Below are 27,669 nucleotides of genomic sequence, written 5' to 3'. Positions count from 1 at the left end.
AACATTCCACCCAACAACAGAAGGACAAACATTTTCCTAAGCACACATTAAACATTCTCCAGGATAGATCAAGTTAGGTCACAAACAAGTCTTAATAAATTTACAAAAACTGAAATCACACTGAGAATATTTTCTAAACAAATTGGTATGAAATTAGAAATCAATAATGGGAGGAAAAACTGGAAAATTCACAAATCTATGGAAATTAACACACTCTTAAGCAACTAATGGATCAAAGAATAAACTAAAAGAGAAGTCAAAAAATATCTTGAGAAAGTGAGAATGAAAAAATAACATATCAAAACGTATAGGATGCAGCAAAAGCAGTTCTAAGAGGCAAGTTTATAGTACTAAATGCCTACATTAAGAAAAAATCAAAGATCTCAAATAAACAACTTCACTTTATATACCTCAAGAACTAGAAAAAGAAGAGCAAACTAAGTCCAAGTCAGCAATAGAAAAGAAAATAATGAAGATTAGAGTAGAAATAAATGAAATATAAACAAGGGAAGCAAAAGAAAAAAATCAACAAAACGAAGAGGTGGTTTTTTGAAAAGATAAGCAAAACTGACAAGCCTTTATCCAGACTAGGAAAAGAGAAGACTCAAATAAATAAAATCAGAAATAAAACAGCAGACACTACAACTGATATCACAGAAACAGAACCATAAGAGATTACTATGAACAATCATATCCAAACAAACTGAATAACCTAGAAGAAATGTATAAATTCCTAAAAACATAAAACCTACTATCACTAAATCATGACAAAATAGGAAATCTGAGCAGATGAATAATTAGCAAGGAAACTGAATCATACAAATCATAAAAAGCCATACAAAGACTACAGAAAAAGAAAAGTACAAGCTAACGTCCCTGGTGAATATACACTCAAAAATATTAAACAAACGGAATTCAACAGCACACTACAAACATCCTATACCATGATCCAGTAGGATTTATCCCTGGAGTGCAAGAATGGTTCAATATATACAAATCCATAAATTTAGTATACCACATTAACAGAATTATTAATATCACACGATCATGCCATTAGATCACAAACAGCATTTGATAAAATCCAATATATTTTAATGATAAAAACTCTCAACAAATTAGGTAAGAAGGATGTATGCCCAAAATAATAAAGTCTATAACATCATATTCAATGACAAAAAGCTTTTCCTCTGAAAGTTTTTCCTCTAACATCAGAGACAAGCAATTATGAAATCGCCTTTGCAAAATTATGACTGAGACAGTGAAAGAGATCTAACTTACTCGACTCCATCTTGCTTCTAACCTCCAAGCTGTCCTTGTTTGTTTCTTGGTGTAGGTTGAACTAACTTTGGGAGAAATGTAGTTTATCGTTTAAAAAAAGATGGTAACAGCCCTTTCACAAAGCAGATCTCCTTCTGGCCTGGGGACTAGATTGCCTTTGTGGGACTAACATTAGCCACAAGATTAGAAATTATGGTTTAGGAGTCATATAGCTGGAAGCTACAAGATTCTTACCCTCCCTAAATTGCTCATAAGATCAGTACTTGAGATGTTTTGCAGACCCTGCACTTGATGGATCAGCTGGCACCACACCAGATCAATAAACTGGTTCATCTGATCTTGTGGCCCCCACCCAGGAACTGACTCAGCACAAGAAGACAGCTTCGACTGCCTATGATTTCATCCCTGACCAATCAGCACTGTTGGCTCACTGTCTTCCCCCCAAGTTATCCTTAAAAACTCTTGGGGAGACTGATTTGGGTAATGATAAAACTCGGGTCTCCCGCACAGCTGGCTCTGTGTGAATTACACGTTCTCTATTGCAATTCCCCTGTCTTGATGAATCGGCTCTGGCTAGGCAGCGGGTAAGGTGAACCCCTTGAGCAGTTACAATTAGACATGAAAAGGAAATAAAAGACACTCAAAATGTAAAAGAAGAAGTAAAAAATGTCTTTGCAGATGACATAATATCATGTATACATAGAGAGAAAACCCTGAGTACTCCGCTAAAAATCTGTTAGAACTAATAAACAAGTTCAGTAAAGTCGTAAGATACAAAATCCACATATAAAAATCAGTTGTGGGCCAGGCGCGGTGGCTTATGCCTGTAATCCCAGCACTCTGGGAGGCCAAGGTGGGCGATCACCTGACGTCAGGAGTTCGAGACCAGCCTGACCAACATGGTGAAACCCTGTCTCTACCAAAAATACATAATTAGCTGGGTGTGGTGGTGTGTGCTTGTCATCTCAGCCACTTGGGAGGCTGAGGCAGGAGAATTGCTTGAACCTGGGAGCTGGAGGTTGTAGTGAGCCAAGATCATGCCATTGCACTCCAGCCTGGGCAACAAGAGCGAAACTCCATCTCAAAACAAACAAAAATCAGTTGTGTTTCTACATATTAACAAGGGACTGTCCAAAAAAGTAAATTAAGAAAAAATCCTATGTATGATAGCATCAAAAAGAATAAAATACTTAGAAATTGAATATAACCAAGGAGGTGAAGATCTGTACCTGGAAATCTATAAAACATCAATGAAAGAAACTGAAGTAGATACAAATAAATGGAATATTTATCATGCTCACAGCCTGGATAAATTAATATCATTGAAATGTCCATACTGCCCAAAATGATTTACAGATTTACTGCAATCCTTGTGAAAATTTCAATGGCAGTTTTCATAGAGTAGAAAAAACAATTCTAACATTTGTATGAAACCTCAAGACCCTGAATAGCCAAAGCAATCTTGAGAAAGAAGAACAAAACTGGAGGCATCACATTTCCTAATTTCAAATTGTATTACAAAGGTACAGTAATCAAAACATCACAGTACTAGAATAAAAACGAACACATACGAATAGAACAGAATAGGGAGCGCAGAAATAAACTCACACATAGACAGTCAGCTTATTTTTGACAAAGTTACCAAGAATATACAATGGGCAAAAGACAGTCTCTTCCATAAATGGTGGTGGGAAAACTGAATATCCACATGCAAAAGAGTAAAATTTGACCCTTTTCTTACATCATACACAAAAATCAACTCAAACTGGATTAATGTTTGATAAAACATAAGACCTGAAACTGTAAAACTCCTAGATAAAAATAGAGGGCAAAAGCTCCTTGACATTGTTCTTGGCAACAATTTTTTAGATATGACACCAAAAGCATAAGCAACAAAAGCAAATATAAACAAGTAAGATTATATCAAATTTAACTTTTTCTGCACAGCAAAGAAAACAATCAACAAAATGAAAAAGCAATCTACAGAATGGGAGAAAATACTTGCAAACCATATATGTGATAAGGGGTTAAGATCCAAAATGTATAAGTAACTCAAACGACTCAACGGCAAAAAAAAAAAACAAAACAAACAAACCAACAAAAAATAAAACAAAAAAACCTGAATAGACATTTTTCCAAAGAAAAAATACAAATTACTTCCAAATGTATATCCCTAGACCTAACCTGTTCCTGGGTTTCCAATGGATAATTGCATGCCTATTGAATATCTTTACTTGACTATTTCACATACATTTTGGCCTCATTCTGAGAGGTAGCATAGCATAGTGGTAAAGAGCATGATCTCTGGAGCCAGAACTGCCCTGATTTAAATCTAGAGCCTGGATTTCAGTTACTAGCTTTGTTAACTTTAAACAAATTACTAGATCTCTTTGTGTCTCAATTTCCTCACCTATAAAATGTGAATAATAATATAGTTTAAACATCCCTAATATGAAAATCCAATATCCAAAATCTGTAATTCTCCAAAATCTGAAACTTTTTGAGCACCGAGATAACACTCAAAGAAAATACTCATTGCAGCATTTGGATATTTGGATTAACGATGCTCAACTGGATAGTATCTGCAAATATTCCAAAATCCGAAAGAATCCAAATTCCAAAACACTTCTGCTCCCAAGCATCTCAGATAAGGGATATTCAGCCTGCTCTTACCTTGCATGATCATGAAAAGGTTTAAATATGTAATTTTTAAAGCTCTTAAAATAGAAGTGGACACATATTACATGCTACATTAGTTTTGGTGAAATAAAAACATGTCTAATGACCAAATTCAAACTCTCCATTCCCAACATCATACCTTTTTCTATAATATTTATTTCAGAAAATGACTCTAAGATAAAAACCCTTCCTCTTTCCACCCCTAATCTCTATTTTCAGTAAGTGCTTCAAGTTTTTGCCATAAGGGCCAAAAAGATCTGGCCAGAGAAGAGGGAAAGAGAGGAGAAAAGCAAGAAGGAAAAAAGGAAAGACAGGAGGAAAAAGAGAGGGGGAAAAATACAGGAATTATGGCAGTACATATGCCAAAATGTTAACAGTGGTTATCTCCGGTTGAAGAGATTATGAGTCATCTTCATATTTTTCTTTATACACCTTTCTGTATTTCTGAGATTGTCCTGAAAAACTGTGCTTCCTTTTTCACCAGAGAGAGAAAAAAAGTTGTTTTGAAAATGTCTTTAATGATATTCTGAAAGAACTCTAAGCCCTTCATTATCTGGTTCATACATCTCCTGCCACACCCCATACCCTTGTATCTTTTCATTCCTGTACCTCTGCACAAGCAGCTATCTCTTCCTAGAACATTATCCCCATTTACCTGCACCTGGCTAATTCCTATTCATCCTTCAAAGCTACACGTGTACCACTCCTCCATAAAATCTTCTTGTACCACAAACCTGCTGTTTCCATACTCACTGTTCCAAAACCTTATTTAAATAGCCCTTTTAGGTGCATCTTTAGGACCCACTGTACACATAGAGCATTTATCACAGTAATTTCAATAATTAAAGTCCTCTTCTTTCCTTGATAAAAGGAAACACATTTTGTTTTCCTATCTCCAGTACCTAACACAGTACCTGACACATCATAGGGGATCAAAAAACATTTGTTATGCAAATGACTCCAAAGTAACATTATTATTATTATTTGTTTTGTTTTGTTTTTAGATGGAGTCTCGCTCTGTCGCCCACGATGGAGTGCAGCGGCCGGATCTCAGCTCACTGTAAGCTCCACCTCCCGGGTTTATGCCATTCTCCTGCCTCAGCCTCCCGAGTCACTAGGACTACAGGCGCCCGCCACTTCGCCCAGCTAGTTTTTTGTATTTTTTAGTAGAGACGGGGTTTCACTGGGTTAGCCAGGATGGTCTTGATCTCCGGACCTCGTGATCCGCCCTTCTCGGCCTCCCAAAGTGCTGGGATTACAGGCTTGAGCCACCGCGCCCGGCCCAAAGTAACATTATTTGAACCATATTGTTTTGCCTCTCTAGATAATTTCCTAAAATAACAGATTCCCAATTAGTCAGGAGTGTTCAAAATGAAGCAGAACATTAACATTTTTTTTTTTTAAGAGATGATGTCTCACTCTGTCACCAGTCTGGAGTGCAGTGGTGCAATCATAGCTTGCTGTAGCCTCAACTCCTAGGCTCATGCAATTCTCAGCCTCCCGAGTAGCTGGGAATACAGTGGGGTGCCACCATGTCCAACTAACTTTTTTAACTTTTTAGAGACAAGGTCTCACTATGTTGCTCAAGCTTGTCTCCAACCTCTGGCCTCAAGCAATCCTCCCATCTCAGCCTCTTGAGTAGCTAGGATGACATGTGCATGCCACTGCAGCTGGCAGAATGCTACCATTCTTGTTCCTTTGGTCAATCATTTATTCATCAAACATGTATTTAGTACATGTCATATAAGCCTGGCATTAGGATACAAGGATGAGTAACAAAATACAGGGTTCTTCTCTCATTAAACTTTGAGGTAGGAAGAGGAGAGGAGAGATATTGATTAAATTTTCAAAGCTACTAAACAAACACTAGAGAATTGCCTTCCAAAGTTAAAAAGTACATTTCTATTAAAACATATAACAAAATACATTATCATGCTTAGAAAGATCAGAGATTCTAAATAGAAATAAGATTCAATCACATGAGGCCAGGCACAGTGGTTCATGCCTGTAATCCCGGCACTTTGGGAAGCCAAAGTGGGCAGACCACTTGAAGCCAGGAGTTCGAGACACACCTGGCCAACATGGCGAAACCCCATCTCTACTAAAAATACAAAAATTAGCTGGGTGTGGTGGCACATGCCTGTAATCCCAGCTACTCAGGAGGCTAAGGCAGGAGAACTGCTTGAGCCTGGGAGACAGAATTTGCAGTGAGCCTAAATCGCACCATTACACTCCAGCCTGGGCAACAAAGTAAGACTGTCTCAAAAAAAAAAAGGGGGGGGTTCATAAGAAAATAGCAGTTTTCAATCATGTTTTTCTGGCTGCCACAAACATGGACACATCAAAAGTTATGCATTCTTCCCACAACAAGCTAAATAACTCTACTCCTAATGAATAGGGTATGAAGCCTTATAGTGTTTGCCAGTTATACTGCCTCGTCTTTAAAAGCAAGCCAAAGCAGTCTGTTATAATTTATAAAGCCAAGAATGACAAGAGAAACCAATTTTAACTTCCTAACTACAAATGATTAGCACAGGAATGACTAGGTGAAGCCTGCACTGTTAAGAACTCTCCATATTGGATAATATGGGAGAGACTGCTGGCTGTCCACCAATATCCATTTTTCCATATTGTATATGGCAATATGCCTAATTCAAACAAATACACATTAAATTTCTCTGCCTCCTTTGTAGTCAGACATGGTTACACATCAGTTCTGGCCAAAGAGATACCACTGGAAGTCACTTGGTACACTTTCAGGAAAACTCTTTTTAAAAGGAGGAAGAGGGTGGGCATGGTGGCTCATGCCAGTAATCCCAACACTCTGGGACACCAAGGCAGGAGGATTGCTTGAGGCTAGGAGCTCAAGATCAGCCCAGGCGACATAGCAAGACCCCCTTCTCTACAAAAAATTTAAAAGTAAGGATTTGCCAGGATTGGTGGCATATATTTCTAGTCCTAGCTACTCAGGAGGCTGAAGCAGGAAGATTGCTTGAGCCCAGACGTTCAAGCCTGTGGTGACCTGTGATTGTGCCACTACATTCTTGGCTGGGCAACAGAGTGAGACCCTGTCTAAAAAATAAATAAATAAAAGTAGGAGGAAGACTCAGTTGCATTTTTAGCACTGTTTCCCTTTCCTCTTCCTTTTGTGTAGGATGACAACATGAAGATAAGAGTGATATCCTATATAGGAAGGAATAAAAAGCTGGACAGAGCATGAGTCTTTGACAACATCACAAAGTTACTATAACAGCCCCTAGTTATCTACCTTGTCTCTTTTTCCAACAGGGCAGAAAAATACATCCCTACCTCATTTATTCCACTATAGTGTGTATTCTGTTATAGGCATTTAGTTGAATATATGCCTCAGTGGAGACTGAGGATAACTAGTGGAACTAACTGAAATCTCTATCCTTGCGGTAAAGGAATAATATAATTGAGTATGATAAATATAGCCAAGAGTGAAAAGACAAACTCTAACGCTAAGCACCCAAAGAGTTTTTATTATGTCTTTGAAATAAGAACGCAGGGTTTCGTGTTGTCTGAGCTTCATTGCAGGCCAGAGCAGTAACTAAAATAGCATTGGTTTCTCTTCCATTCAAAAAGATACCAGAATGCAGAAAAGTGAGAACAACCTTATTTTATAGATACCCTTACATGCACTCTTTTTAAAATTTTTAATAAAACAGTCACAAGTTTTGACAGTCAAATTATCAGAACCAAATTACCAGTACTCCACCCCCTTCCATATTCTAACATCCTTATCTGACATGCGGTTAAATAGGCAGGCTCTATTTAAAACACTGAATGAACAGAAATGGATATGCATAATTTATTTAAATAGTGATAGATGGAAGGAAATCAGAGAGAAGAAACATCCAAAACTGTATGACCTTTACAGATCCAAGAATAACTAGGAACAGCCCTGTTTATATGTGGGGCTTCTTCCAGTCTGACAGCATTCCTCAGACTGTCCCTTTCATCTGGAAATTTCCAAAAAACCCAGCTTTTTCAGCTGAGTCTTCAGACTAGTTTTAGTTCCTCTAAGAATACAAATTGCTTCCTGTATGTTTCATGAAAATATCAGGGAACGTATGAGGGTCGAAGAGAGCATAAAACATGAAGTCCAAAGGACTAGACAAATTCACTGAGGGACAAAGCTAATGTCATTAAGTGAGGTCTAGTAGGAAAAAAAAATTTTTAAAAAGCTGAAATCACAACTCTGAACTGAAGCTAAACACAGTGTCCAGATGAGAATGATAGAAAGTGGGAAATAAACATTTTCAATATGATTCTTTAAAATTCAAAAAGAATTGTAATTACAGCCAAAAAAAATTTTTTCAAAGACTGTCTCACATCCCTAAAATACACAATAATGACAAGATTTAATAATTAAAATTGCACAACTGATTTTCCACAATTGGATCTACAAGCTTGAGAGGGCAGAGGTGGCAAGTAAGGAAAGAAAATGAAGTTTCCTAGAACTGCTCCTAATGAAAGAAATCCTTTTGTAAACATCAGGTTTTATACTGAAACCACAGTATTATTTTTGAAAACGTACCCTAAAAATGACAATAAGAATAGCAACAGCTTTCACTTTTATGCTTACTATATACCAGGAACCATTTTAAGCACTTCATATGTTTCAAGTCATTTGATCCACATATGTCTCCCTTCCAGATATATACCAAACACAAATTTGATAAGTAACACTTTAAAAGAAGTCAATCACATTTCCTATTCAAATGAAATGCAGAGCCTTTAAGATTTTAGTACTGGAAACATTTAATAGATACATAAGGATCAAATGACTTAATATACATAAAGTGCTTAAAATGGTTCCTGGTATTTAGTATATGAAGTTTATCCCCATTAGACTGATAAAAAAAAAAAGGTAGAGAGCCTTTAAATAATTTGTCCAAGGTCACAGTGTTACCAAGTGGAGAAGCCAGAACTAAAACTCAAGAAGACTGGTCTAGAGTCCATGATATTGACCACTTTACCAAATTACTTTCTCAGTGTTATACCTTAAGTTCACTTAGAGAGTCAAGCTGGACAAAGCTGCAATTATTTCTACCTTCTCACTACTCTATCAAGGTACTGTTTCTCTCCCAGTTATCCAAATTTGAATCAGTGAGATAACTTTTGGTCCCTTAGTGCATCCCATATTCAATTAGTCATCCAACCAAACCCTGTCAATTAAATACTCCATTCCCACTCCTATTGTCACCACCTTGGATATTCCACAGCCAAAAACTGCATCAGCTTTTCTATAAGCTAACAGCTCATGCCAGTCTTATTAATAAAACATCTAGGTCTTTTTCACATGAACTGCAGGTCTTACATCATAATTTTATAGGACATAATTATAAGAAAATATTTTACATTTCCTCATAAAAATTCACTTTATTAATTTCAGTCCATTATTCCAGCCTACATATTAACTCTCCCTTCTAGATATATACCAAACACAAATTGGATAGGCAAAACTTTAAAGTAAACTAAAAGAAATCAATCACATTTCCTATTCAAATGAAACACAGCCTTTAAGATTTTAGCACTGGAAATATTTAATAGAATCTATAGGCAGGGAGAGTAGCTGAATCAAGTGACCTTTTAACACATAAGTTACACTTTGGAGTGGGGCACTCTTAGTTCAATTACCGAAATCCCAATTTATGTAACTGTCACAGGAGCACGGTGCTTCCTTTAATCTATCTTGGGTTCCACTGAGTATCACTGAGACAGTTTGAAGACTAAAAAGACTACCAAATGGAAATAACCAAATAGCTAAAAACAGTCCATAGCATACAATAAAGTACAGTGCTCTCCAACCTTTTTCACTTCATGCAACATAGAGGATGTTATCTACACACCATACCATGGCTAATCACAAGACTGCTCACAGAGATCTCAATATCTCAACACACTTAGGGCTGAGCCAAGTGCCTCAGGGCATCTCTTAGCAAGTTTCACAACTAAACTACCACAATTTATTTGCTCTCAGCATTAATAAATCCTAATCTATTCCAAACCAGATATTCATCCAAAACCTTGGAACAACTCTGAAGGTCCCTCAAATGGATTCCTTGCTTCCCAGCTCCCTTTACAACAGGATGTAGAAAGTGCTGTCTTCTGTACTTTCTCTTGAGAGGCAGAAAGAAATCAACAATGGCTAATTTTGACCTATACCTTGGGCCCTCCTATTTTCTATTTTTAATCTGGAGAAATACCTCTTCTAGCAGCCTGGGTAACTTACTATATAAATGATTTTGGTCTTTAGGTGAGCTGTTGCCTCCACAGACAAGGGACAGCTACATGATCCAAAGCGCTAAGGTGATGTGAGATTATAAGATATAATACATTGCTATTAGTATTTGAAGCTTGCCACAGATATTAATCCAGTGTGATATGGATTAGATCAACTTTACATTATCCAATGCCTTGCCATGCTTTCATGCCCTAATAGCACTACAGCTAACATCTCTAAAAATGACTGCCAGAATAATAGCAAGAGCTCATGGCTCCATTAGCAACAGTTGGCACTAGTTTCCAGTTTCCAATATGATCTGTTGCAAAATTAGCCAAAAATGATGTCCAAAGATTTGTCGAAGTTGAATTTCTTTTTGAAATGCAGAGGACAATTTCATTAAGATTCTACCAGTACATTGTAGCACTGTACACTGTACCAGCACTAAACAGAACCAAATCTCCATGTCAGTCACTTCAACTAGATAGTATCTAAAATCTCACCCTTAGTATAATGTACTTAAATGAGATGGAAATATTCCACATTCTGCCCTGCTTAAGTTCTAGAAATTTGTATTAGGTTAAGGGTTCTATATTTATAACTTAATGACACATCCATACATATTAGGACCTTCGACTCTTGAAAAAGGAATTTGAATATGTATGTATTTTAATACAAATTTAGCAAATAGGCTTCTGAGAAGAAAAAGATCTCACAGTATTTTCAATTATAGTAACTGTACTTTTAGCATATGTCAAGTTAATGATCCTATAAACTCACGGAAAAGAACAAGACTCTTGAAGATAATGTGGATCAATGAAGGTGAGTATATATACAAGAGGAAATTCACAATCACTGCAAAAACCATACAATACCAAGTCCATAAGGGCATTGCCACATTGGTTTTATTTACCACTATATTCCCAGCACCCAACACCTTGACTAGCACATAATAGGCACTAAGAAAATACATAAGGCTGAATGAATCATAGCAAATATTTAATATAAACTAAAATTAGATGATCATTTGACAAGGGTATTGCATACAAACTTATTTAATCAGTAAAAGGAAGGTTAGAATTTGACCAGGAAATCTTTAAGGTGCTTTCTAAACCCCAAGATTCATAACATTTTCATCACTATGCCAGTGAAGGTATTAAATGAAGGTCATACTCTATTATAGAAAGGACTACTAGAAACATGTCTATCAATAACCACAGGATGCACTATAATCTACCAGTCAGGATTTTTATACAAATAACTGTCAAGCGGGGGGGAAAAAAAGGAGGCACAAGAGAAACCATAAAACATTAGTGATCTTAAAGGATAAATTAACCTTGTTTATATACTTCTATATTTAGACACTAAAAATATTAATCTAAAAATGACAGGTCTATGAATTGTGTTAAAAGAATAAATCCAAAAATGATGTATTAATAATTAGGGGGAAAATCTCTGGTATCGAAAGTAATAGAATTATTTTTTCCTTAAAAGCTGCAAATTAGCTGGGCACGGTGGCTCACTCCTGTAATTCCAGCACTTTTGGAGACCGAGGTGGGGAAGATCACTTGAGGCCAGGAGTTCAAGACAAGCTTGGCCAACATGATGAAACCCATCTCTACTAAAAATACAAAAATAAGCCGGGTATGGTGGTGCACGCCGAGTGTGTTGTACAGCCACCACTCGGGAGGCTGAGGCAGGAGAATCACTTCAGCCCGTGAGTCAGAGGTTGCAGTGAGCCAAGATCATGCCACTGTACTCCAGCCTGGGCAACAGAGCAAGACTCTGTCTCAAAAAAAAAAAAAAAAAGGCTACTAATTGAAAAGTTCAGTACCAGTTAAGCGATTGTTCAGTTACAGGATTAGTTTAGAAATACACAAGATTTTTATACTTGTACTTAATGATAAGCTGCAAATATCTGACTCTATATTTCCCTACTCTTTTCTCTGCCCTTCTATAAAATACAAATATTTTTGAAATTTTCGTAAATACAAATAGGTCACACATTAAATAATGGTTAATTTAAGGCAAGAAACTAATGTCCACCATTAATGAACTTCACATAACTTCCCACAATATACTTCACATTAAAGATATTTTCTTCAGTAATTTGTTAAGATTAAAAGTCTAGTTACAGGCCATGCACGGTGGCTCTTGTCTGTAATCCCAGGAATTCCAGACCAGCCTCAGCAACATACTGAACCTTGGTCTCTACAAAAATAAAAATTAAAAAATTAGCTGGGCATGGTGGATCATGCCTATAGGCCCAACAACTTGGAAGGCTGAGGTGGGAGGATCACTTGAGCTCAACAGGCACACCCTGTCTTCTAAATAAACAAACAAATGAATAAATAGAATCTAGGTACAATTTGCTTGATAATATAGGAAATATGAAAAATGCTAAAAGTTATTTTATCTAGATCATTTACTTTCCTTAGACTCTGCTTGGCAAACAGCAGCAGAAAACTGGTTGCCTTGGTTATTTACGGAGTAATAGGCCACGGCCAAGCACAGTGGCTCATGCCTGTAATCCCAGCACTTTGGGAGGCTGAGGAAGGCAGATCACCTGAGGTCAAGAGTTCAAGACCAGCCTGGCCAACATGGCAAAACCCCATCTCTACTAAAACTACAAGTATCAGCTGGACATGGTGGAATGTGCCTGTAATCCCAGCTACTCGGGAGGCTGAGGCAGGAGAATCACTTGAGCACCACAGGCGGAGGTTGTGATGAGCAGAGATTGTGCCACTGCACTCCAGCCTGTGCAACAGAGTGAGACTGTGTATCAAAACAAAAAACAAAAACAAAGTAATAGGCCACATTCCACCCATCACTGTTTTACTGTTTTTTAGAGTACTTATCAATTATCACATACTACATAATTTACTAACTTATTATGGTTAATATTGGTCTCTCTCCACTAGAAATTTAAGTTCTTAGAAGATAGCTTTTATCTGGTTTACAGTTATATCTTCAACCCTGATCTCAGTTGCTGGCACATAGTAAGTACCAAATAGATATCATTAAACGAACAGACTAGAATCTATCATTGCTAAATATTCAAAAAGGCTATAAATTTTAAAGCAAAATTCTGCATAAATGAGCAATGACCAAAAAAGGTTGTTTTTCTCTAAGTACCTGCAAGCCAGTTGTGAGTGATCTATAACTTATTAGTTTCTAGACTCCATCCTTACCCCTGTTTTATGTTCAAGAAACAATTCTTCCCTTTTACTAATATCAGCATCACATAGTCATTCTACTCAAAGATGTCACTGTCACCAACAGGAAACAGGTTGCTATGCGAGATGAAATTACAGATAATACCCAGGTAGAACAATATTAATCCAGGTAAATATTTATGTGAATTTGAAATGTATCTTCCAGAAATTTTAAAGAGGCCAGAATCAGTCTAAAAGAATCTGTAGTTAATAGAATGAGTGGAAGATATTATTTATGAGCAGGTGGCTTTCCTGTGCCGCTTCTTAACTAAGGACTTGTCTCTTCTTCTGCTTCTTTGGCTTGTCAGAAAGTAAAATATTTAAAACAATCCAGGGTTCCACTTCATCTTTTTATCAAAGTGCAGAAGTCTCAGGAAAAGCAGTTATACTGCATAAGGGAAAAGACAGTGAACTTCAAGTAAAGGAAATCACAATAAATAAACCAACTGACCACATTTCTCACACAAGTTTTAAAGCAGTTTAATCCTCTTTCCAAAGTAAGTACATAATATTGTACTGTTTTTCTTTCTTTTGAAGAGCATTTAATTGGAGAAAAATCCTGAAGCTGTTAGTACTCTTAATGAAATCTTTTTTGAATTTTTAAGTGTTATGGGTACACATGTGTATACATTTATCAGGTACATGAAATATTTTGATATGGCATACAATGCATAACAATCAGTAAACGGGGTATCCATCACCTCAAGCATTGATCCTTTGTGTTACAAAAATGCAATTATACTCCTTTAGCTATTTTTAAATATACAAAAATTATTGTTCACTGTAGTCACCCTGTTGTGCTATAAAATACTAAATCTTATTCATTCTGCCTAAGTATATTTTTGTGCCCATTAATCATCTCCACTACCTCCTCTCCCCTGCCACACTACCCTTCCCAGCATCTAGTAACCATCCTTCTTCTCTATCTCCATGATATCAATTGTTTTAATTTTTAGCTCCCACAAATAAGTGAGAATGTGCAAAGTTTGTCTTTCTGAGCCTAGCTTATTTCATTCAACATGACTTCCAGTTTCATGTTGTTGCAAATGACAGAATTTCATTCTTCTTATGGCCAAAGAATACTCCATTGTGCATTGTCACATTTTTTTTTATCCATTTGTCTGTTGATGGACACTTAGGTTGCTTCCAAATCTAAGCCATTGAGAATAGTGTTGCAATAAACATGGGAGTGCAGATTATCTCTTCGATAAACTGATTTCCTTTCTTTTGGGTACATGACTAGCAGTGGGATTGCTAGATCATATGGTAGCTCTATTTTCAGTTTTTTGAGGAACTTCCAAACTCTTCTCCATAGTGGTTTTACCAATTTACATTCCCACTAACACTGTGTGAGGGTTCCCTTTTCTCCACATCCTTGCCAGCATTTGTTATTACCTGTCTTTTGGATATCAGCCATTTTAACTGGGGTGAGAAGATATCTCATAGTTTTGATCTGCATTTCTCTGATGATCAGTGATGCTGAGCACCTTTTCATATAACTGTTTCATATGTCTTCCTTTCATATATCTTCCTTTGAGAAATGTCTATTCCGATCTTAATAGACATTCATATGTCTTCCTTTCAGAAATGTCTATTCAGATCTTTTGCCCAGCTTTTAATCAGATTATTAGATTTTTTTCACTACACAGTTGTTTGAGCTCCTTATATATTCTGTGGGTTGTCTCTTCACTTATGTTGATTGTTTCCTTTGCTGTATAGAAGTTTTTTAAGTTAATGTGATCCTATTTGCTCATTTCTGTTTTGGCTGTCTGTATTTATGGGGTATTACTCACGAAGTCTTTGCCCAGTCTAATGTCCTAGAGTTTTTCCCATGTTTTCATGCAGTAATTTCATAGTTTGAAGTCTTACATTTAAGTCTTTAATCAATTTTGATTTGATTTTATTTTTTTAAGGCGAGAAAGAGGAGTCTAGTTTCTTTCTTCTGCATATGGCTATCCAGTTTCTTCAGCACCGTTTACTGAAGAGACTGTCTTTTCTCCAGTGTATGTTCTTGGCACCTTTTTCAGAAATGAGTCCCCTGTAGATAAACAGATTTGTCTCTGGATTCTCTATTCTGTTCCATTGGTTTGTGTGTCTGGTTTTATGCCAGTACCACGCTATTTTGGTTACTATTTGAAGTCAGATAATGTAATTCTTCCAGTTTTTTTTTTTAATATTTATTTATTTATTTATTATTTATTTATTTATTTAGCTCTGGATAGCTTTGGCTATTCTAGGTCTTTTTTGCCTCCATGTAAATTTTAGAATTGTTTCCTCTATTTCTGTAAAGAATGTTATTGATATTTTGACAAGGACTGCATTGAATCTATAGACTGCTTTAGGTGTATAAACATTTTAATAACACTGATTCTTCCAATCCATGAACACGGAATATCTTTCCTTTTTTCTGTGTCCTCTTCAGTTTTTTTTTTCATCAATGACTTATAGTTTTCATTGTAGAGATCTTTTACTTCTTTGGTTAATTTCTTGATATTTTATCTGTAGCTACTGTAAATGAGATTACTTTCTTGATTTCTTTTTCAGATCGTTAATTGTTGGCATATAGATATGCTACTGATTTTTGTATGTTGATTTTGTATCCTGCAGATTTACTCAATTTGTTTATCAGTTCTAATAGTTTTTTGGTGAAGTGTTTAGATTTTTCCAAATATAAGATCACATCATCTGCAAAGAAGGATAATTTGACTTCCTCCTTTCCAATGTGGATGCCCTAGACTTCTTTCTCTTATCTGGTTGCTCTAGCTAGAACTCCCAGTACTATGTTGAATAACAGTGGTAAAAGTGGGCATCCTTGTCATCTTCTAGATATTGGAGGAAAGGCTTTCAGTTTTTCCCCATTCAGAATGATATTAGCTGTGACTCTGTTGTATATAGCTTTTATTGTGTTAAGGTATGTTCCTTCTATACCCAGTTTTTAAATGGTTTTCATCATAAAGGGATGCTGAATTTTATCAGATGCTTTTTCAGCATCAATTAAAATGATCACATGGGTTTTGTACATTCTATTGATAAAATGTATCACGTTGATTAGTGTGTGTATCTTGAACCATCCTTGCATCCCTGAGATAAATCCTACTTGGTCATGATGAAGGATCTTTTAAACATGTTGTTAAAATTGGTTTGCTAAAATTTTATAGAGGATTTCTGCATCAATGTTCATCAGGGAAGTTGGCCTATGGTTTTCTTTTTTGCTGTGTCTTTGCCTGGTTTTGGTATCACAGTAATACTAGTCTCATAGAATAAAGTTTGGAACTATTCCCTTCTCCTCAATTTTTTGGAATAGTTTGAGTAGAAATTGAATTAGTTCTTCTTTAACAGCTTGATATTAATAGAAATCAGCAGTCAAGCCACTGGGTCCTGGGCTTTCTTTTGCTGGGAGACTTTTTATTATGGCTTTGATTTTGTTACTTGCTATTGGTCTGTTCAGGTTTTGGATTTCTTCATTGCTCAATCTTGGTAGGTTGTAAATCTCTGGGAATTCATCCATTTCTTCCAGGTTTTCCAATTTATTGGCATATAGTTGGTTATAGTAGTCACTAATGGTCCTCTGAACACCTGCAGTATTGGTTGTAATGTCTTATTTTTAATCTCTGTTTTTATTTATTTGGGTCTTTATTTTTTTCTTACTCGGGCTAAAGGTTTGTCAATTTTGTTTATCGTTTCAAAAAACCAACTTTTTGCTTTGTTGATCTTTTGTATTGTTTTCTTAATTTCAATTTATTTCTGCTCTGACCTTTACTAGTATCTTTTCTTCTCCTAATCTTGGGTTTGGTTAGCTCTTGCCTTTCTAGTTAAGATGCATCATTAGGTTATTTATGCGAAGTTTTTCTTCTTTTTTGATGTAGGCACCTATAGCTACAAACTTCCCTCTTAATACTATTTTCACTATATCCCATAGATTTTGGTATGCTGTGTTTTCACTATTGTTTGTTTCGATAATTTTTTTTTTTTTTTTTTTTTTTTGAGATGGAGTCTTGCTGTGTCTCCCAGGGTGGAGCACAATGGCGCATCTCAGCTCACTGCAACCTCCACCTCCCTGGTTCAAGGGATTCTCCTGCCTCAGCCTCCCAAGTAGCTGGGATTACATGCACCTGCCACTGCACCCAGCTAATTTTTGTATTTTTTAGTAGAGATGGGGTTTCGCCATGTTGGCCAAGCTGGTCTCAAACTCTTGACCTCACCCTGAAATGTGGGTGAGATAGAGGTATGAAATGAGAGTAAATGAGAAATTGTAACATTACAAATATTAAAATATTAACAGATGATCACCTAATAACATCCTGTAGGAAAAATACTATTATCAGAGAGAGTAAATTAACTTCGCTCAAGGCTTTTAAATTTCAAATCCCATATTCTTTCTACTGAACCACATTAGTCTCTTAGAGAAATTGGGACAGCAAATGAAGAGTCACTGAAAACATTTTATAATAAAGAAGAAATAAGATAGTAGCTAAAACATAAAGAGCTAAAACATAAAGTCAAGAAATTTCTTTTTTTTTTTTTTTTTTTTGCTAAAATTATAGGTACAATGGAAATTGGATGAATAGAAATAGAATAGTAGCAAAAAGGAACTGGAACTTAAGAAGTACAGAATAAGCCATAAGGGTGATATGACAGACAAGCACATGAGAGATGAGTAGCAGTATGGTACCATGTAATGAAGTCCAGGCTGTCTGCAAACAATACACAGACGTAGTGGATGAGGCCTATGTAGCTCTACATCTTCCTCAGGAAGTTCTCTTTGGTCTTAAAGCATCAGGTAGAGCAGAACCCTAGCATGACAAGAAAATTTTGTCTAAAGTGGTTCTGAGAGCAGTAGTGAAGTATGTGACTGTAGGGGAAAGATTTTCTAGCATAACTGAGGGTATCAATGTTCTGGCAAAATAAGCAGAATTGAGAGACACTAGTTCTAATACAGGATAAACAAACCATTGTAGTGAGTATGGAGAAGTGTATTAGAACCATAACACTAAGATTAACTGATCTCTTCCTCAGAGATGATAAAAGAATCTACTACCTCAAATGTACCTTCCAGACTTCATCAGGTTCCCTGCCCTGTGGTTTTATTACTTCAAAGAGACAACAGTCTGGAAGTGGGTACCAAAAATATGAGCTCAAACCACCATTTACTGGCTTAACCCCCATTTATATCCACTTGCTTTGTTGTGAACATAACTTTTAAAATCCTTTTTATAGTTCTTAGTATGTTTTAAAAGCCATGTCTTCATACTTCATAGCAGTATTCTTAAGTTTTCAGCCTCAACTCCATGCTAAATCAAGAGTCCTTCCACACACCGTTTATACCAAGCTTTGGACCATCTTTAAAACTGAGTATTTTATCTTGCATCCTACCTCAGTACAGAGGCTTCAGATGCTTTCTATAGTATCTACCATACATATCTTTTATAAACTTTTTAAAATCTGTCTTCTTGTATTTCTCAAGCCTCTCTAGCTGGATATGATTACTTATAAATCTAGCTTTATATACTCACATGCAAGAACTTAAAGTTTTACTTATTATATTTCATTTTCTTAAACATCCCATAACTCCTGCCTTTTAAAATGTTTGTGAACCCTGATTCTGTCATCTCATTCTCCTTTCAAGCACATTCTTCTACAAAAAGGAAAAGTCTCTTCCATCTTTTCTACACTCAGTTTCCTAACCAAACAGTATTTACATCTACGTCAAATGGATGATTGCTACCCATTTATTGCATGTATTGCATTATAAACAGCTTAAAGAATTAAAGCACTACATGGTACTTATATTTACCCCTCTGTCCTCAAATAACATCCCATATTAAAGTCACTTTTCCTATGTTACACCTGCACAATGTGGAATACAAGCTCTTTTTCCTCTCTTCTCCTCAATCTACATTTACAGAACACCTAATTCACATTGCAGATAGTCGAATCGCTAGTGTATAATTTAAATAACAGAACTAATTTCCTAAGAATATTAAATTAGATATTCTAACTGAATGCTTCTCTTTTTCAAGCCACAAAATTTATTTATCACAGTACTTTAGTATTCTAAAAAAATCAGGTACCCGTCTAACAAAAACCTTAGTACAGGCATGCCCTATTGAGATTGTGGCATATTTTCTGAATCATGATATAAAAAGATTCACTCCTAAGACAAGGCATCTTAAAAAGGAGCTAAGGTCGGCTGGGTGTGTTGGTTCATACCCTTAATCCCAGCACTCTGGGTGGCCAAGGCAGGGGGATCACCTGAGGTCAGGAGTTCGAGACCAGCCTGACCAACATGGTGAAACCGTGTCTCTACTAAAAATACAAAATTAGCCGGGTGTGGTGGCACACGCCTGTAATCCCAGCTACTTGGGAGGCTGAGGCAGGAGAATTGCTTGAACCTGGGAGGCGGAAGCTGCAGTGAGCCAAGATTGTGCCACTGCACTCCAGCCTGGGCAACAAGAGTGAAACTCTGTCTAAAAAAAAAAAAAAAAAAGGAGCTAAGGTCAAAACAATACTATCTTGCTTTAATTCTTTAAGCTGTTTAAATGTCTCTGATCTAGCCAATAAAAATATTGTTCCTATAATCAGGAATAGATTGTTAACCATAGAATGCCTCTGAAAACCAATTTAATTTTCTTTGAAATGCTGTTACTAAAATTAACTGCAACTTTATTTATATGACTGTCTGTGGTTTTCATGTATGCCTAAAAAGCACAAGAGAAAGAAAAATATCCCAGAACTGGAAAAGTAGTCATTATGTTTGGTTTAGCTTACTTTCATATTTCTATTTTTAAAATCCATCCGAATTAAAGTTCACCATTTTTCAATAGAAAAATAGAAGGCAATTTCTTTATGTAAAAATGGAAAAAGAAATTCGGCATCCTCTAAATTAAATTTGGAATTTGATTAATTAGTGAATGAATGCCTAAAATCCTTTTCCACCAGTTGTAAGGCTGAACATATCTATTTTTCATTTAGAATTTAAATACATTTAGAACTCCCTGGGAAGGAGAAGTGGCAAAAGAAAATAATTTGAATATAATATTATATTCTGAACCCATGTGTGTTCTCAGATAAAATAAATAATAAAGCTGGTCCCTATTCAATAACACAGCCTTCTCTTAACATTTCTCAACCTTAGTTCTTCCAAATCATAGAATTCTGTTTTCAGATTCTGCATTTATACTAAAATACTAACCATTTACACTAAAATGCTAACCACAGCTAAAAGTGTCACTCCCAGAAATCTCTCAGATCTTGGCTGACACTAAGAGTCAGAAGATCAGGGTTTGAATCCTAGCTCTGCTGTATCCTAGCTGTTAGATCTCAGTAAAGTTATCTAAACTTCCTAAGCCTCTGTTTACTTATTTGTGAATTAATATACTACTACCATTATGTACGTGAGTTCATCATAATTTATTAACCCTATACAACTGTCAGATATTAACATGAATGTTATATGCTAACGTTGTTCCACCATTGTGGAAGGGGTAAGAATTTTTCCCATAAATCATCAGAAAAGGGTCATGACTACACCAGAAACAACAAACCACTTAAGGTCTAAGCCAGATCACCTTCAATTAGACTAAAATTGTAGTCCATGTATCTTTGGTCTTGAAGCCGCAGGGTTACTCAAGATCACATAAGGCATCACAATTATTCAAGTTATTGCTGTTCATATACAGACTATTCACACTCTCTAAACATATGCAAAAATACGGCAATAAAGACTAGACAAAAACTTAATAGTGATTTATTCTGTTTTAAAAATGTACTTTGATAGAAAAGGTTTGAGTAAGGTAGATAGTCTAGTTAGTAATATTGTACTAGTGTTCATTTCCTGTCCTTGATAATGTTTTTGTGAGATATTAAAAATAGGAAAAGTTGAGAGACAGAAAAAAAATGTACTTTGATAGATATAAGATAAATTTATTTTGTACTTGACAACATCATAGACATTACAGAATTGAAATTGTGATCCATTATGGAAAAAGGAAAAGGAAAAAGAAAATTTCTGACATAATCCAACAGATTACTCTTTAATCTAGCCCAACGAATCTTGAAATGCTATGTTAAGAATATGCCAAGATGTCATCTAGGAAAATCTTAGGGAGGAAAAGTTCTGTCTACCTCTTAAGCACCTCCATTTCACTATTCTAGCAGCACAAGACTCCACTTATTGGAGAGACATTTATAGCACTTGAACATGGCAGTGTCTGTCATACAAAGAGAAAATATCCATTTACTAAGTAGTAAAATCAGTATGTTTCTCTCCCTTGCTACTGGAGAAACAAGAGAGGCATCATAGGTATCTATTCTCTTGGCTTTCAAAACAACATTATCCTTTCTCTGTCCTAGCTAAATAGCTATGCCAATCCATGATTTCTCTCTCCCTCTATGATGTCTGCTGTTCTTGAAACTTATGAAGGTGAATCACTGCTCATACTGTTAAATTGATATAGTTTATATCTCTCCCACTTTGATGTGAATGGAGGTAGGAACCCACAAAAAGTTCTAACAGGTCCCCAGCACCAAAAATTTCCCCTCAATCACACTAAAAGGGACATTGAAACAGGTTTTATTTTTATTTATTTATTTATTTTTTTTTTTTGAGACGGAGTCTTGCTCTGTCGCCCAGGCTGGAGTGCAGTGGCCCGATCTCAGCTCGCTGCAAGCTCCGCCTCCCGGGTTCATGCCATTCTCCTGCCTCAGCCTCCTGAGTAGCTGGGACTACAGGCGCCCGCCACCACGCCTGGCTAGTTTTTTGTATTTTTTAGTAGAGACGGGGTTTCACCGTGTTAGCCAGGATGGTCTCGATCTCCTGACCTCATGATCCGCCCGTCTCGGCCTCCCAAAGTGCTGGGATTACAGGCTTGAGCCATCGCGCCCGGCCCGAAACAGGGTTTAAAAGCTTTTATAGAACAAATGCCTGGTTATTCACACTGTAAGGCCAAGTACTGGTATTTGCAGGCATATGGGGAAAAAGAGAAAGGAATACAAAGGGCTCTCCAAAAAGCCATTTTCTTTGGATCCTCACATTCCTTCCCCATTTTTAACGCCAAAATTCAAGATGTACCCCCTCTGTAGGCCTACAGAACCCTCAGCTTTCTCTACATGGCTGAGTTACAACAATCAAAACTAAGGACTTAGCAACGTATCTTTAATTTTCAGTGAAGCAAAATTGGACAGCTATTAGCTAGGATGAGAAAATTTAAAATTCTCAATACAAAATATCTAATAGATATTTCCGATCCATGCCAACAAGAGAATGAACAATTGTTCCTGTGAGTAAGGTGCGGAGAGATGCTGAACAAACAGCAACAATATTAATTAAACAACCGGACAACTCATTTATGGAAGACATTGTTCTAAGCATTTTATGTGTATTTTTTCCACTTTATCTTTACAACAACCTATGAGATTGATATAACAATTATTCTCATTTTATAGATAAGTATTCTGCTGGCTCAAAGTAGTTGAGTAACTTATCAAAAGTCATACCATGCAGCTGAGATTTTAACCTAGGCACTCTGCTCCAGAGCCTGCACTCTTAAGTATCATATTATACCAAATGTCCTCTCAACAGGACTGCCTTGAAGACACTGCTTCTATGTGTGTCTGTGCGTATCCATAAACAGAATATAAATAAGTACACACACACCCCCCAGTAAATTCAGAGAACCAAACTTCATAGACATATATTACAAAGTACTTTAGTAATCACCTTTCTAGTCCCTCATTTTACTACCATGGGTCCACCACCAGATAGAATATCTTGGGCAGCATAAATTATGTTCAATTAATAAATTCCTTTAAAATGGCTAACTAACCACAACAACAACAACAACAAAAGGAGTTGAACTGCACTATTATAAAATAACCTTCAGACCTTGTAGCTAAAAACAAAAGAAATCTAGTTTGTGATTTTAAGATCAAATTCAAACCATGACTGGTTAACATTAAACAAACTTTTGGTATTTTATTTATCTGTGTTTTTTTGTTTCGTTTTTACTAAGACAATAGCCTGGACATTTTCAGGAAAAAAAAATACATATGTGTATCCCTGAAGTTACTGGGCTACGACTTTTACTAAAGAATCAGTGGAATTTTTCTGCTTCTGAGTATATGAAAATCATCAATTTCATCTTTAATATTACAAATTTAAATGAGAAAAAGAAGAGCAAAATAGGCATTCTAGAATTCATATATTCAAAGATGACTGTACTTCAGGGACTAGGAGGGAAGATAATTATTTCTAGTACTGTAATACTTACAATTAAATTATCAAATTACTTAACAGCAAATGTAACATAAATGTAAAAATCAATGTGACAAAAAAGAAAAAGAACATTGTAAACATGCAAAAATACAACCACTACTCACCAACTCAATTCCCTGTGGAAAAGGTGTATCATCCCAGTCCTTCTGTGGAAATCTCTGGATTATTTTCCCTAGACCTTCTCCTGACCCTATTAATAAAACCAAAGTGAATCAGTTATGGGATACTAAAAAATACAAATACTCATTCTACTCTTACTTATTTCTAAATGAATATTTGGTAAATAAGTTAATAAATTGATTAAACATTTTCAAGTTTTAAAAAACATGTAAGTATGCATCATCTAAACATTACACAGTCGGACCTCCATATCCATGGGTTTTGCATCTGCAGGAGACACCCAACCATGAAATGAAAATATTTGGGATGAAAAAAATAAAATTAACAATGCAACAATTTAAAAATGCAAATCTTAAAAATACAGTATAACAAATATTTCCACACCATATTCATTGTATTAGGTATTATAAGTAATCAATAAATTAGAGTATATAGGAAAATATGCATAGGTTATATGCAAATACCACACCATTTTATATAAGGAACTTGAGCATCCATGGATTTTAGTATCCTTGAGGGTTCTGGAACAAATCCCCCGCAAATACCCAGGGATGACTGTACTGAAATAACAGGCAATCTCTCGTCTATGAACCTTTTTTTTTTTTTTTTTTTGAGGCAGAGTCTTGCTCTGTTGCCTAGGCTGGAGTGCAGTCGTATGATCTTGGCTCACTGAAACCTCTGCCTCCCGAGTTCAAGCGATTCTCCTGGCTTAGCCTCCCGAGTAGCTGGGATTACAGGCACCCACCACCATGCCCAGCTAATTTTTGTATTTTTAGTAGAGACAGGGTTTCACTATGTTGGCCAGACTGGTCTTGAACTCCTGACCTCAAGTGGTCCACCTGCCCTGGCCTCCGAAAGTGCTGGGATTACAGGTGTGAGCCACCACACCCGGCCACTGTTCTATAAGATTGACTGATACATATGAAAAGCCAAAAAACACTAGCCAGAGGCACTGAAATCTAGAGTCTCTACCACATTATGGGAGTAACTACCCTTTGTGCCCCAATAAGGAAATTAATCCCAAATTGAAATTTAAGAAGAACTTTTCTATGGAGATGAAATAATTTTAAGTAACAAATGAAACTGCACCACTAGCACTAAGTTTCAGTTATGGGCTGTAAGTACTGCTACTGGTTAAAGTTTTTGAGGCTGGCCTGGGAACCTGACCATTGTTTAGGCAGGATTTCCCAACATCAGCACTACTGACATTTGGGGATGGATACTTCTTTGCGGGGATGGGGATTGTCCTGTGCATTGTAGGATGTTTAGAAGTATTCCTAGTCTCAATTCCTAGATTCCAGTAGCACCCCCACCACCAGCAAGTTGTTACAACGAAAAATGTCCCCAGACGTCACCAAATGTTCCCTGGGTTGAAAACCACAGATGTCTATCACTATTGTTATAAAACTATCCTGTGACAACGAAGAAGGAATCAACTTATCACTGAACTTTGGGGATGTAATTTGTGAGTAAATTGGGGCTGGAAGGTACATGTTAAATCTAAACTAATTCTTGCTATAGTTTTTTAAGATCTTCATGTTGCTTGCATATTTCTACATGTCCTAGTTCATATGAAATGAAGGCAACAATATTCTGATTATTTGTTTTGCACATCTAACTTGAGGAAGTCTGCACAATGAATTCATTTTGTTAATGTACTTTAAAAATCATCCACTATGATTTCTCAACCTCATCTCTATGAATGCAGCTTCTCCCTTGCCCCTCAACTAAATTGCAACCAATTTACGGCCAAATTTCTATGTTTAAAATGTAAATGGAAAGTGACATTCACTTTACTGAGCAACTCAGAACTGTATTCTGAAATGAGGTCTAACCAAAATCCATTTGAAAAAGACAAAATAAAAATATTCTCAATTAAAATTAATAATTGCTATAGTACGGTAACTTATCTGTCTCTTGTCATGGGGAATGAAGGATTTTGTTAAGACTAAACCAACTTTTTATCATAGGCACTCATTCTTCAAAATCTACCTCAAGCATCATCACTTACGACATCCCAAGCAGAGTTAATGAAACAAATTGCTAGGTGCTGGAGGTACACAAATGAAAAAGACATAGTCCCTATCCTAAAGGGACTCATAATCAATTTAGGGAAACAAACAAATGAACCGATAATTTCAGTTATGTTATGGTAAGCTCAATCAGTGATAGAAAGACCATACAAAACTTTCTGGAAGAAATGACAGCAAGCTTGCTTTCTTTCAGTAACCAACTTGTTTCCCCAAGCACCTGGCATACTGAATTCCTGGCAGATAGTCTATACTGAGTAAAATGTTTACTTTAATAAATTCATTGATACTGACTGAAATTGTTAAGTTTATTCCTCCCTTCTTTTTAAAGAGATAAATTAATGTACTTATTCTATCATGTTTAACCATGTCCCTATATTGTTTATTCAGCTCTGAAAACCATACCTAATGTATTTTGGGTTCAAGAAATATTTATCATATTAATTTTTTTTTTGGACAGGGTCTCACTCTGTTGCCCAGACTGGAGTACAGTGGCAAAATCATGACTCACTGCAGCCTTGACCTCCCAGACTCAAGCGATCCTCCTACCTCAGCCTCCAAGTAGCTGGGACTACAGGTGCAGACCATCTCAACCAGCTAATTTTCATATTTTTTTGTAGAGACAGGGTTTCGCCACATTGCCCAAGTTGGTCTTGAACTTCTGGACTCAAGCAATCCACCCACCTCAGAATCCCAAAGTGCTAGGATTATAGTGTAAGCCACCGCACCCAGCCCAATCACATTAACTCTTACTAATTATAAAAGTAATGTTAAGTGCAGAAAGAATTTTAAATACATAAAAATATAAAGAAATCACCCATAATCCCACACTTGGAGACAATTATTATCAACATTTTGGACTATCCATTTATTCCTAGGTTTTCTTGCATAAATACATATTTTTTTCCTACAGAATGAATACCACACTAAACCTAACTTTATATACTGGCTTATTACCTAATATTTTACAAAGGGCCTTTGATGTTGTTGAACATACATTTTCTAGTTTCTCACTATTATAAATAATACTACAATAAACGTCTTTATTTACAAATCTTTATCCTCATCTCACTTTTCCTGAAAAAATACTCTTTTCCAGATTCTACCTCTAGTAAACTGTGGCAGCACTGTAGCATCTGTCAGCAAATGTCTGAGGCATTCTGACAATACTTCTTCCTTTTACATGAAGCTAGAATTGGTGTGTATTCCTCATAAGAAAAGAACCTAAATGAGACCACACTACTCTAAGAGGCACTTTGATAGATAGAGTTCTTTCAAAGTAGTAGAGGATCTGGAAACAATTACAGTCATACTTGGGAGATACTGCGGGTTTGCTTCCAGTCCACAGCAATAAAGTGAATATTGCAATAATGTGAGTCACACAAATCTTTTGGTTTCTCAGTGCATATAAAAGTTATGTTTACACTATAGTCTATTAAGTGTGCAACAGCATTATGTCTAAAATATGTACATGCTTTAATTTAAAAATGCTTTATTGCTAAAAACTGCTAACAGTCATCTGAGGCTTTAGCCAGTTGTAATCTTTTTGCTGGTAGAATGTCTTGCTTTGATGTTGATGGCTGCTAACTGATCAGGGTGGTGGCTGCGGCAGTTACTGAAAATAAGACAACAGTGAAGTATGCCATATCGATTGACACTTTCCTTCACAAAAAATTTATCCATAGCATGCAATGCTGTTTGATGGCATTTTACCTACAGCACAACTTCTCTCAAAAATTGAAATCATTCCTCTCAAACCCTGCTGCTGCTTTATCAACTAAATTGATGTAATATCCTAAATCCTTTGTCATTTCAACAAAATTC

The 27,669-nt window shown here is 36.1% G+C and overlaps 1 protein-coding gene across 4 annotated transcripts in view; it reads right to left on the bottom strand.

Moving 5' to 3' along the window:
• SBF2 (SET binding factor 2) overlaps positions 1 to 27,669 on the bottom strand; it is a 547,644-nt gene that overhangs the window by 427,635 nt on the left and 92,340 nt on the right. For all 4 annotated transcript variants that reach the window (XM_033206047.1, XM_033206049.1, XM_033206048.1 and 1 more), the window contains one exon: positions 23,800 to 23,885. In XM_033206047.1, the coding sequence (XP_033061938.1) occupies positions 23,800 to 23,885 (86 nt within the window). The remainder of the gene's footprint in view (positions 1 to 23,799; positions 23,886 to 27,669) is intronic.

Source organism: Trachypithecus francoisi, unplaced genomic scaffold, assembly GCF_009764315.1.
Source record: "Trachypithecus francoisi isolate TF-2019V2 unplaced genomic scaffold, Tfra_2.0 Lachesis_group8, whole genome shotgun sequence".
NCBI classification, from domain to species: domain Eukaryota; kingdom Metazoa; phylum Chordata; class Mammalia; order Primates; family Cercopithecidae; genus Trachypithecus; species Trachypithecus francoisi.
This window is presented reverse-complemented; position numbering and strand designations above follow the sequence as displayed.